At 38.1% G+C, this 11,934-nt stretch overlaps 3 protein-coding genes across 6 annotated transcripts in view; all 3 read right to left on the bottom strand.

Moving 5' to 3' along the window:
- Positions 1-405: 405 nt before the first annotated feature.
- On the bottom strand, positions 406-3,987 carry LOC146510180 (uncharacterized). The gene is made up of 4 exons (XM_085174978.1): positions 2,375-3,987; positions 2,188-2,235; positions 1,919-2,032; positions 406-1,752 (listed from the first exon to the last, which is right to left on the bottom strand). Exons 1-4 carry the CDS (start codon positions 2,507-2,509, stop codon positions 1,636-1,638), a joined length of 414 nt encoding a protein of 137 aa, XP_085031104.1. The 5' UTR covers positions 2,510-3,987; the 3' UTR covers positions 406-1,635.
- A 160-nt stretch (positions 3,988-4,147) lies between these two features.
- LOC146510179 (uncharacterized) lies at positions 4,148-7,260 on the bottom strand. Of its 2 annotated transcripts, none has more exons than XM_085174980.1 (4): positions 6,744-7,260; positions 6,548-6,592; positions 6,312-6,413; positions 4,148-6,183 (listed from the first exon to the last, which is right to left on the bottom strand). In XM_085174980.1, exons 1-4 carry the CDS (start codon positions 6,876-6,878, stop codon positions 6,067-6,069), a joined length of 399 nt encoding a protein of 132 aa, XP_085031106.1. In that variant the 5' UTR covers positions 6,879-7,260; the 3' UTR covers positions 4,148-6,066. The 2 variants fall into 2 exon arrangements, with proteins under 2 accessions (XP_085031106.1, XP_085031105.1); XM_085174979.1 differs by having other exon boundaries at positions 4,155-6,183; positions 6,548-6,595.
- A 206-nt stretch (positions 7,261-7,466) lies between these two features.
- The window catches only part of rad50 (RAD50 homolog, double strand break repair protein), a 29,763-nt gene continuing 25,295 nt past the window's right edge, over positions 7,467-11,934 (bottom strand). For all 3 annotated transcript variants that reach the window (XM_085174976.1, XM_085174977.1, XM_085174975.1), the window contains exons 25-28: positions 9,349-9,434; positions 9,102-9,244; positions 8,823-8,956; positions 7,467-8,132 (exon numbers count right to left, since the gene is read on the bottom strand). In XM_085174976.1, coding sequence (XP_085031102.1) covers positions 7,946-8,132; positions 8,823-8,956; positions 9,102-9,244; positions 9,349-9,434 — 550 coding nt within the window. In that variant the 3' untranslated portion in view covers positions 7,467-7,945. The remainder of the gene's footprint in view (positions 8,133-8,822; positions 8,957-9,101; positions 9,245-9,348; positions 9,435-11,934) is intronic.

The following is an 11,934-nucleotide window of genomic DNA, read 5'->3' as shown; positions in this document are numbered from 1 at the left end:
CAACATACTTGGCGATGACTTAAATGTTTCTATTGTTGAATTGTAAACTGTAGTCTCACTATCTTATTCTTAGCAAACAGGAGTGGCACCTTATGTGTCTTCTGAGGATGTAACCTTTCTGCGTCAAAGTTCAGTGCAATTGGGCTACAGTATAAGATGTGTTGTGCATTCAGAGATGGTCTTCTGCATACGATCAATCTAACAATTGGCTATTTGACTTAGAGTGTTCTTCCTATTAGCTTAAAGCAGGGGTGGGCAACTCCATGCCTTGAGGGCTGGTGTCCTGCAGGTTTTAGAAGTGTTCTTGATCCAACACAGCTGATTCAAATGGCTAAATTACCTCCTCAACATGTCTTGTAGTTCTCCAGAGGCCTGGTAATGAACTAATCATTTGATTCAGGTGTGTTGACCCAGGGTGAGATCTAAAACCTGCAGGACACGGGCCCTCGAGGCATGGAGTTGCCCACCCCTGGCTTAAAGCAGTCTGGCCATTCTCCCCCGATCTCTGCTATCATGAAAGTATTTTCACACAGATAATTGGATTTTACTTTTTCGGATCATTGTCTGTAAACCCTAGATTGTTGTGTGGGAAAATCCCTGTATATCAGTGGTTACTGAAATACTCATCTGTCACCAAGAAACTCGTCACGCTCAAAGTCACTTAAATCACTTGTGGTCCTGATTCTGATGCTCTGTTTAAACTTTAGCAGGGCATCATTACCATGGCTACATGTATAAATATTTGCTTTCCGCCATGTGATTAACTGCTTAGATATTTTTGTTAATGAGCAGTAGAAGAGATATACATAAAAAAGTGGCCAGTAAGTGTATATGCATACACACAATGTTAGAGTGAGAGGTGGTGGTATCCTTAATATTGTTATCTCAGGTACACAGCCCTGTCAGTCAGTACAGCAGCTCCACCCACCTGCAGGTTAAATCTTCCGTTAGGGATGAGCAACCAATTAAAAAAGTAGCTTAGGGAGTGTAGTTTTCAAGCAAAAGGCTAATTTAAGACAGTGGATGGACTGAGAGTCTGCAGCTCGTTCAGTATAAATGAATCATGCAAAGTTATGCTAACAGAAGCCAAGAACTAAAATACTGAGCCACAAATGACGCCATCATCAAAATGTGATCTTAACAGCCAAATGTGTGTAAAAGTTAATTTTCTTGCTATAAAGCCCAAAGCATCTCCATACAAACTGGACTTGTGGTTAAAAGTGATTTATTATTGTTCTGTAAACACTTGGTTCAATGCAATGTGAGACAATTGCAATAAATATGTAATACAAATATATTAAAAAATCCTTAACTTAAATAAAAAATAAATACGCAGTTGTACAATAACATGTCAAGTTGATCTGTTGTGCTGTTTGATGACAGCTACACATACATTTTTACAAATGCAGTTAAACATCAGTCAGATATGTCTTTGCTAATGTACCGAATATAGCTACTATTAAATAACATCAACTGCATAAAAAGGAAGGAAAATACTGTCTTAAACTATAGAATGAAATAAATATCCAATGCTTGAATTGTGATAAATTACAAAAAGAAAAAAAGAACAAAGAAAATGACTTGGAAGCATTATGACAGACAGTCCACAGATCTGGAAGGTATCCAGGCGTGTTATTATTTTCCATTGAAGTTTCTCATCTGAATGCATATCTTGAGGTTTTCCAGCAAAGCCGGTATTGGCTTTTCAGTTCTTGCCTTCGGCACAGTCTTCAGAACTTCAGTGCAGTTCAACTAAATGACAAGAAATCAGCTGAGTTCAGTACAATATGTTTTATCGTTTTGCAGATTCTTTGTCTCACCAAAGACACAACAGGTAGATTTAGTACATTGTCTCTAAATGTGGGTAACACAGATTTGATGTTCTTATATAGGAAATATGTCAGAGAAGATATCTTACATTTGTGCCGTTAATAAACACTTTCAAGTTTCTCACAATCTCCTTCTCTTTATATTTCTGCTGCTTTGTGGCATGGTTTTCCAGGATCTCATGCACTTTGCAGATGAAGTTATCCTGTATGAAACATAAACATGAAACTACTAGCGTTACAAATAAACCCAATTAAAATGTTAAAAAGAGATCACTGTTCTTATTGCAGTCTCTCAAAAAAGAAACCTGAATGGAAAGCTTGCAAACTGTTTCAAAGACATGAAAAGTAGTCTTCTCACCCCACATCCAGATTCAACCAAGTCTGTCACATCCTCGACATAGAAATTCTGCAACATTGGAGAGACAAATTGTCACAATCAAGTTTTAAAAACTTGAACAAAGCAGAAAAAATAAAAGTAAACTAACAACAAGAACAACAAAAAGCTCTATGAATGCTAAGAGGCAGTTAAATGTATAAGATCTTACCTCATTCAAAGTTTTACTGTATTCTTGAACAAGGTCAATGATATTGTTTAAGTTCATATTGTAGATGGGATTTGCAGCACATGGACTGATAAGCAGGGCCACAGTAGACACCAGCACAAATGTCATCATCTCCATACTTGTTATTAGTTGGCTGAAAAGCTGAAAAGTATTTCTGCTCAATTGTCAGCTTGCAGGTTGCTGTGAGGTCTTGGCTGATGAACAGATTATTTATACTTGCTTTGCCCACGTCTTCACCACATTTGTCAATTACAGAAAAAACCCCAAATGCAGTCTGCAGCGATGGAGAGATAAGACTCATGATTAAGTTGTGGTCAATACGCAGCTTGAGAAAGAAGAAAAGTTTCTCTGAAATGAGTCTATACGGTGAGCTGCATTACAAAAAAGGAGAAGAAGAAAACAACAGACATCTATTTACAATGGTTACTTGAAAATATGCTCATAAAGTTGAGAAGACTTGAATAGTCTGAAGTTTGATTTCTGGTGTGGTTTTTAATCCCGCCCTCATACAGGTGCTGGTTTTTGTTTAGACTGATTACTATTCCATCTGTTTCTACTGTACAGATTACACAGAGTTTGGCTATAAAAAATTTTCGACAATCGTTTGGTCAAATAGTAACTGTAATCTGCAGTTTTGCCGTAATTTTCTTACCAAGAAACGAGTCTGAGATGATTTGAGCTTTGTGATTTATGATCACTATTTTTTTATTAGTCCTTTATCTATCCACGTAAAAATCTCATTGAGATTTAAAAAAGAGAGACCTGGCATCATGGCAACAAAAGTCAAAAATACATGTACCTCATAAGTATATAACATTTAAAACAAACACAATATCCCCGTACGAACATGTAAAAAATATACAATAACAGATCAAATTAAGAGCGACATTAAAAACAATCACACCGAGTAAAAGAGTTATTCCCTCGTTCCTTTAAGATGGACTTAAACTCCCCCAAGGTAACCAATTCTAAGAATTTTAGTTCCTTCTGCAGATTATTCCAGGAAGCAGGGGCAGCGTATTTAAATGCCTTTTCCCCCAATTCTGTTCTGATTTTTGGGACAGATATTGTGAAAATGAAGGCTGTACTGGTTGTGGTTTTTACACATATAAACACATAAATAAGAGGGAACCAGCCCAAGGAGAGATTTATAGGTAATATGGTGCATTATCCTGCTGGAAATGCACCATATCATGCTGAATGCAGTACCAGTGCATCCACTGCTAATCTTTGTATATTGTATATTTTATTTTATACACACACACACTTGTATATATACATAGTTGGTATACACATTCAACATTAATGAATCAATGGTATAGAAATGGAGAAAGTAAGGAGAATGAGTTGAGTAAAGTTTGACTTATCTGGCTGTTCTGTTTCACTTAATGCGCCTTATGGTCTGAAAAATACAGTAAGCATATTCCTACGAGAATCCACCATTGTGTATATGCAACTACCAGCCATTTTGTTAGGTACACCTGTTCAGCTACAGCATCATGTTGCCCTTTGAATCAAACAGACTAGCAGCAGATTCTGCTTTTGACATCTAAGAACAGGAAACTCAGGCTACAGTCCACAGAGGCTCACCAAAATGAAACAAGGAGACTGGAAATCGATTTTTTGGTCTGATAACATTGAGACGGTGTTGTGTGGCAGGTGTTTTGTTGCCAGATTTTGGAACGCTTGTGGGGTGGCTCTAGCTCAAGGGACACCGCAGACATTCTTATATTTGTTCTTAGAATTCTCAGAATTCCCATTCTTATATTTTTCTTTGTTCTTATGTCATTGTATTTTGCACACCTCTGTTGCTTGTGAAGCTTGCACACAAGAAATTCACTCACATGTGATGTGACAATACAAGTGATTTGATTTGAAGTGGTAAATGGACCGATTCTGCTTTTCCACTCCCAGAACACCTAAAGTGCTTAATCCAACATGCCCCATTCACACCTGCACTTTCTTCTATGCTTATGACCAATCACACACATTAATGCTCCAATGGATGCAGGTTAGTATTTTGCATAAGCATATTTGCCATGCAGATCGAAGCAGCCAGGACTCAAACCACCAATCCTCTGATCAGCAGATGATCTGTGGTGTCTCTTGAGCTGGAGTCACCCCACAAGCGTTAAAAAGTCTGGCAACAAAACACCTGCCACACAACACCGTCTCAATGTTATCAGAATTCTCTCGCAGCTGCTCTATTCCCATGTTGTCTCAGTATATTAATGACTAACCTCGTATTGTGGATGGAATATCTCAGTTGTTCTCCTGACTGAAGTTTGGTTCGTTTATAGCATCACGACATGCGATTGCATTTGTCCCCAACTATCGGGAACCCTCACGTTAACTTTTAGTGAGTGGAAAAAAGTTAGCGTTCATCCTTCAGCTTTTTTTTTTTAGAAATCTCTCAGTCAGAACATGCTATATCATGTTTAGGTAGAAACTAGTGAGCTTAGTCCTGCTAACTTCCTACTCCATTAAATGTAATAAATTCTGTTTTCATGGATGTCTGGATGTTAAACTTAATTGTTACACCTAGTGAAGCAGCAACGCTGATCATTTTATTAAAGATGAAAACATTTAGACAGTTTTTAACTCTCAGTGATGCTGCAGTATTTGTCTGACTTTGGGACCTAAAGCGGACGGAGTTTTGGACCCAGATTATTCCACGAGGCTCCTGACTACAGTAGCCGTAATGCTCCAACAATCCATCAAGTGGTGCGGCTTCGTAGCTTGCCAAAGTTGTACTAAAACATTTTTTGACAGATTTTTGAGCGCCGTATACCACATAAAATTGTTTTGAGGTTAGTAAGCATACCACATATAGCCCATCGGATTATAAAGCGCACTGTTGATTTTTGAGAAAATTACAGGATTTTAAGTGTGCCTTATAGTCCGAAAAATTCGGTACGAGAAGCTGGTTGTACACAGTTATGGCTGTGAATACAACCAGCTTCTCCTAAACCTTCTATGTAGGAGAAGCTACCAATCAGAAGACAGCTGGCTTAAAGGGAGTGTAGCATTGAACCAATCATGCAAAGTAATTATAACAGAAGTCAAGATACTGAACTGAAAATATTGACAAGTATGTCCCCTTTTCAGACAATAGGGACTGAAGGACTGAATGATACCAGACAGCTTGTCAGAAGTAAGGCGTCATCAAAATTTAATATAAAAATAAAACAGGATCAAAATGTCTGTTAAAGCTGATTGTCTTAACATAAGGTACAAAGCATTTCCATACAAATGCAAGTTGTGAGAAAAACAACTTCTTGTTCTGTAAACACTTGTTTCAATGTGGAGTGAAAGAACTACAACAAACATCCAAACATATCAAAATGTGAACTGAACTTGTTTTAAATAAAATATAAATATGCAGTTTACAATAATGTGCAGTTGCTGCCTTAACTGTTGTAAAGTTTAATGCCAGCGACAGATGAATTTTTACTTATGCAGCTTAAAAATAACTCAACCAAAAATATCCCTGTGAAAGCACTGAATGTAGTTGCTATTAAATAACAAATAAACTGCATAAAAGAGAAAACTATACCAGAAAATAAATATCCAGTACTTCAACTGTATCAAACTGTGACTATGAAAAACATTTGAAGACGTTACCACATGTCAGACAGTTCACGGAACACGAAGCTATTCAGGCATTTTTGTTTTTAAATTCCCATGAAGTTTCTCTGGCGAATGCAGTTTGCAAGGTTTTCCAGCAAAAACGGTATTGGCTTTTCGGTTGTTGCATGAGGCACGTTAATTAGTTCTTTTGTGCAGTTCACCTAAAAGGTAAGAAAACACCTGGGTTCAGTATGATCTCGCTCACTGTATTGCAAATGCAGTTAGTACATAATCCTTACATATTTGTAACATAGATGGCACATTTTAATTTGGCAAAAAGATATCTTACATTTGCTTCTTTAAAAAACACGTTCAGGTTTCTCACGATCTTCTCATCCTCCGTTCTGTGATGCTTTTTCAGGATGTCCTGCACTCTGCAGAAGAACTTATTCTGTATGCAACAGGAGCGAGAACATATTCACTTCAGACGTGTTTAAAATGAATGACATTTAAAAATGTAATCCAATAAAACTGAATGCTCTACAGGGAACACAGTTTCAAAGAGATGGAAAAGGATCCTCTCACCCCACATCCATCCTCAGCAAGATTAGTCACATCCTCAACATAGAACTTCTTCCACATTGAATAGAAAAAATATTTGTCAACATTTAAAATTTTAACACAATTTCAAGTTTTTTAACAAGTCAAGGCACCAAAAACATTATAAAATGTTCAAGCTAAGAGTCAAGAAAACATTCGTGCTTATGAGATGAGCCCTTACCTCATACATAGTTTTATTGTATTTGTCAGCCAAATCAATGATATGGTCTAGGTTGAGACTCCGGACGGGATTTGCAGCACACGGACTCATCAGCGCAGCAGACACTAGCACAAGCATCATCATCATCATCTCCATACTTGTACTTAGAGTGAAAACCTTTAGAAGATTCGTCCTCAAACAAAGCCCTTGAAGTGGTTGTTTTGCTGTAGTCAGCTTCAAGTTTGTTCTGAAGTCTTGGCAGATAACAGATTACTTATACTTGCTTTGCCCACGCCTTATCACATTTGCCAATTGCAAAAAAAAAAAAATGTACGGATTGTGTGACATAATTCTTGATTAAGTTGTGGTCAATGAGCAACTTTGAGATAAAGGCGCTGTGTTTCTCTGAAATAAATCTACAGCAATTAAATAATCTTACCTTTGATTTGTGGTGTGATAATAGGTCAATAACTTTGGTTTCCACTGAATGTTCTATAATTTTATTCTCAGCTAATGACAAATGTACACCAGCTAAGAATTTCAAGTTGAATATTCCATTCATCACAATCTGATATGTGACTTGTTTTCTTTAGGGGCTTTTTTTTTTTTAAAGCTATATATGAATTTCAATGTGTAATTTCCCCCTATTTTTTTAAGCAAAGCATGTGCTGTTGCTGAAAATGCCATCTGATGGCTGCTGGGCACTAGTCAGACTATGAATAACAGCAGTATTTCAATAAATATGCAGAAAAGTTTCGTCAGTTTTTAGCAGTTTTATTTCCCCCCCAAAAAACCCAAAACAAAAACAAAAAAACCCAAACAGCTCCTTTACTCACGCTGGATTCCAGAACAACAAGCAAACTCTTCATGGATTAGAATCAAGCTTTTTGTCCTTAAATATTTCTGATGTTAACAGAAGCCTATTGCTTTTGTTTTGGCACTTCTTCCAACAGTTTCTTAAGGATAATTACGGTTATAACGGTTATAATACGTTTATATAAGGTTATTGACGACTGACTTCAAAAACAAACACTATCAACCAAACATACCTTTGTATATCAGTTAAATTATAGTCAGTTATTAAACAAATGATGTGCGAATGAGATTTCTTCATGCCTCCTGAAAAGCAAACCTGAACGTGGTCTTTGCCCAAATAAAATCAAAGCAAAGAGATAAAGCATTAGTTTACATTTCCAAAGCAGCTTTTCGAATCACTTCAGTGCTCAGTGAAGATAGGATGAGAGGGAAGTGATGCTGCACTTTGTGATTTCAGAGTTCTGATCCTGGTTCTTACGGATACGATAGAAATGTTCAATGTAGCTGGATCGCCCGAGCAGCTCCACAAAGTCCTCGTCGTGAGTGATGATCAGCAGCTGGAAGTTGCGCTGGCGAGAGCGACTCTTAATGATTCTGAAGAAAACAGCAGGAGATAAAGAGTTACATCCCACTGCAAGGAAGACAGTGGCTGCCAAGGTATACAACTAGAAGTCTGTGTGTTTAATGTTTTGACAGGTCGGATGCTGGTTTCTCTGTCCGATACATTACACGGTCTGCTCCAGTAAAGCCAAAATAGTTCAACTTTTAAAGAGGAATGGGCAAATGACAACCTCTACATCCTGTAACACTTCACTGGGCACTGTGTAGGGACACAGTATGAGGCTTGAAGGATAGTACCAATCTACGTTAAAACAGAGGAGTCTGTTTTTTACTACTGCAATAATTAAACAGTTCTTTTTAATTCAGTATCACCAGCTGTGTACTTCTTTTTATTTCCTGGTTTGAAGCCCATCTACTGCTCAGTATCTATAGCAACATATCTACATCAAAGGGGCCTTTTTTGGTACAAAGTTAACTTGGATTTAATAACAGCTTTTAAGCCCAAATGAGGTTCCAGATGTGATGAGGCGGCTTATAAATGGGACCAAGCACATTAGACATTCCCTAAGTGTGTACTCTGACACTTTGCTACTTAAACTGTTTAAAGGATTTGGTTTTGGGGCTAAAGAGACAGCTGTCAGTTAATGTTAGGAGCTGTTGCATCCTATTAATGAGGGTTTTCACTAGTATAGCAGTAAGAATACTGAATCCGTATATACGCACTCTACAAGGGCATGTGCCAGTGACTCGATGTTCTCTCGGTCCAGGTTGGTTGTGGGCTCATCCAGAGCTAGGATCCCACAGTTCAGACAGAACGTCTCTGCCAAAGCTAGACGGATTATCAGCGATGCCAGTACCTAGACACACACAATCATATTTTTAAAGAAGAAGACAACAAAATGGTCACATCATGTTTGAGAAGTTTGACCTTTTTACTGCATGTTACATGCAGGTTTCATGCGATGCAACCACAAAACAGAAAAAAACAACCCATTTTTTTACCTTTTGGCCAGCGCTGCAGCGTCCTCTCATATCCAGAGCTGTGTCTCCTTTCACCATAACTACTCTGTAGTTGTAAACCCTCCGCCTCACTCCAGCAGATGAATTCTCATCCACATCAGATCTGATCTCGACATACTCAATATCTGGAGAGAGAAGAGAATAGATAAATGACAGTAAGGGGGTAAAACAGTATTTCTGAAAATGCCACAAAATAATAATAGCTCTCTCTTGTTAATGCGAGACACACCTTGACCCCTGTAGGTGCTGCGCCATAGGTCTCGTATGATCTTATTGATTTCATCCATCTTCATACTGTGGAATTTCATGATGGTTCTGTGGAAAACAAATAAAATGAAAAGTTAATATACTGCTCAAAAAATTAAAGGAAAGGATCACAATGGGGTAAGAAATATTATACTGGATATATCTACTGATATGGACGTTATGGGAGTAGTTAGTATTGGCACCACATGCCTGCCTGACAATGTCAGGGCTCCTAATGAGATGACAGATGATGTCCTGGGGGACAGATGATGACCAGATCTGGACCAGGGCATCGCTGAGCTCCTGGACAGTATGAGGTGCAACCTGGTGGGGTTGGAAACACAATGTCCCACGTGTGTTTTTCTGGTTTAGGTCAGGCGAGTGTGGAGGCCAGTCAGTGGTATCAATTGTTTCACTCTCCAGGAACTCCCTACATACTATGGCTACATGAGGGCAGGCATTGTTGTGTACCAGGAGCAAACGAGGACCCATTGCACCAGTGTGGCATCTGACAATGGGTCTAAAGATTTCATCCCGGTGTCTCATGACAGTCAGGCGGCCGTTGCCTAGCCTGTAGAGGTCAGTGCATCCCTCCATGGATATGGCTCCACAGATCATCACTGACCCACCCTAAACTGGTCATGCTGAACAGTGTGACAGGGACCATAATGTTCTCCATGGCTTCTCCAGACGTTTTCACATTATCAAATGTGTTTAGGGTGAACCAGCTCTCATTTTGAAAAGCACAGGGTGTCAGTGGTCGATCTACCAGTTCTGCCAATCAGTTCAGCCAAATGCTAATCACGCCTAACAGTGCCCAGCAGTGAGCACACTAGAGTAGGCCCACTAAAGGATGCCGGGCTCTCAAGCCACCCTGATTGTTTGTTCAGAGGCACTCACACGAGTGGCCTCCCAGAGTTCATTTTGTAGGATTCTGGCAGTGCTCATCTGGTTCCTCTTTGCACAAAAGTAGCAGATTATGATCCTACTGATGTGTTAAGAACCTCTAACAGCCCTGTCCAGCTGTCCTGGAGTAATTACCTGTCTCCTGGAATTACCTTCATGGTTTAGATATTGTCCTGGAAGACACAGGAAATCTTCTTGCAATGGCACATACTGATGTGCCATCCTGGAGGAGTTGGATTACCTGTGCAATGTCTGTAGGGTCCGGGTCAATATCCCAAAGTTTATTTGGCTTGATGCTATACTCTGATTAAAAAGTGTTCTTTTAATTTTTGAGCAATATATAAAGGATAAACCTAATTAAAGATAGATGTGTTTATCTACCAAAAAGCCACTTATACTAGACATTGCTGCATGGGATACCGAAGTTTATTGAAGTGCTATTTCCCTATTCGCAATCAGGTAAAAGGGTTAAAACAGAACCATGATAGTGATTACTAAATATTCAATTCTAAAATAAAAACTTCAAGAACATATTAACAGGTCACATCCTACCATTATGTGTGAGGTAGTTATTAAGCAATCCCCGTGTCTGCACATCTCCAGATATTTATCATTTATTCGACGGTGGATAAATGCGAGAAAAACAAACAAACGTTTGCACAAAATTGAAACATTCAAAAGAGAAGATGTAAAGATGATTATTTCTCTCAAAGTGAATTGTGTAAATAGCCATCATAAAGCTTTGCATAGGTTAAATTATTTTGCTACTGCGTAAGCAGAAAATAAGCATCTGATCAACTGATTACAAAAATGAAAACAGCAAAGTTTTTTATCTTTCAATAAATGTATCTATAATATTGACAGGATATGAAATCATACATAAGATACAAGCTCAACTGGATTTTTTTTCACTTTCCTGAATACCAAGAAACTTTTGGTCTATAATCTAACAAACCGATTAGAAACATGAAATGTGGTTTGCAAAAAAAAACTAGCGATAACAGTACAACTAACGGTATGTCTTCCGTAGACCATATATAGTGAATAAACCATGAAGTAAAAATAGAGATAGTAGAGCAAGTATCCGCCTGTCCAACATATTACATCTTATTTACAGAACTGCTCATGCAACAAAAGGAAGGTGTGACTAATGACTTCCATTATGTGAGGGTGGTGTAATATTTGTCCCTTTAAAAAGTAATCCCATTTTGAGTTTTATTATCTTGTAATATAATAATGCAGCATTTTTTTATATGAAAATACTACATTAGCATTAGGTAACATTTAGTCTCAAGATGTCTACTAATATCCTAGAATATAACAGAAGGCAGGGCACTGTCTATCATCCACTGACGTTAGTAGGCTGACTTAATCACATTAGGTTTCAAATGTTCAGGATGTTTAGTGCAGAATTCAGTATTTTCTTGATGAACTTTGCTATAGAAATACTAAAACTGTTGTATTTTGATGATCTTCCAGTTCAGAAAAAAATCCCAAAAGGTTGATTCTGTTCACTTAGATTGCCAGGCCTCTGGAGAACATAAGAGGCCTGGCGATAAGACATGTTGAGGAGGTAATTTAGCCATTTGAATCAGCTGTGTTGGATCAAGAACACATCTAAAACCTGCAGGACACCGGCGCTTGAGTGACGAAACATTTCAGT

This window comes from Neolamprologus multifasciatus, chromosome 10 (genome assembly GCF_963576455.1).
Source record: "Neolamprologus multifasciatus chromosome 10, fNeoMul1.2, whole genome shotgun sequence".
NCBI classification, from domain to species: Eukaryota; Metazoa; Chordata; class Actinopteri; order Cichliformes; family Cichlidae; genus Neolamprologus; species Neolamprologus multifasciatus.
This window is presented reverse-complemented; position numbering and strand designations above follow the sequence as displayed.

What these genes read in the sequence shown, in the direction of transcription:
- LOC146510180 (XM_085174978.1), bottom strand. Translation starts at nt 2,509, where the DNA reads ATGGAGATGATGACATTTGTGCTGGTGTCTACTGTGGCCCTGCTTATC. An exon ending in ACAGTAAAACTTTGAATGAG is followed by an intron (nt 2,236 to 2,374) that starts GTAAGATCTTAT and finishes CCAATGTTGCAG; the next exon opens with AATTTCTATGTCGAGGATGT. An exon ending in TGGTTGAATCTGGATGTGGG is followed by an intron (nt 2,033 to 2,187) that starts GTGAGAAGACTA and finishes TGTTTCATACAG; the next exon opens with GATAACTTCATCTGCAAAGT.
- LOC146510179 (XM_085174979.1), bottom strand. Translation starts at nt 6,878, where the DNA reads ATGGAGATGATGATGATGATGCTTGTGCTAGTGTCTGCTGCGCTGATG. An exon ending in ACAATAAAACTATGTATGAG is followed by an intron (nt 6,596 to 6,743) that starts GTAAGGGCTCAT and finishes TCAATGTGGAAG; the next exon opens with AAGTTCTATGTTGAGGATGT. An exon ending in TGTTTTTTAAAGAAGCAAAT is followed by an intron (nt 6,184 to 6,311) that starts GTAAGATATCTT and finishes CTTACCTTTTAG; the next exon opens with GTGAACTGCACAAAAGAACT.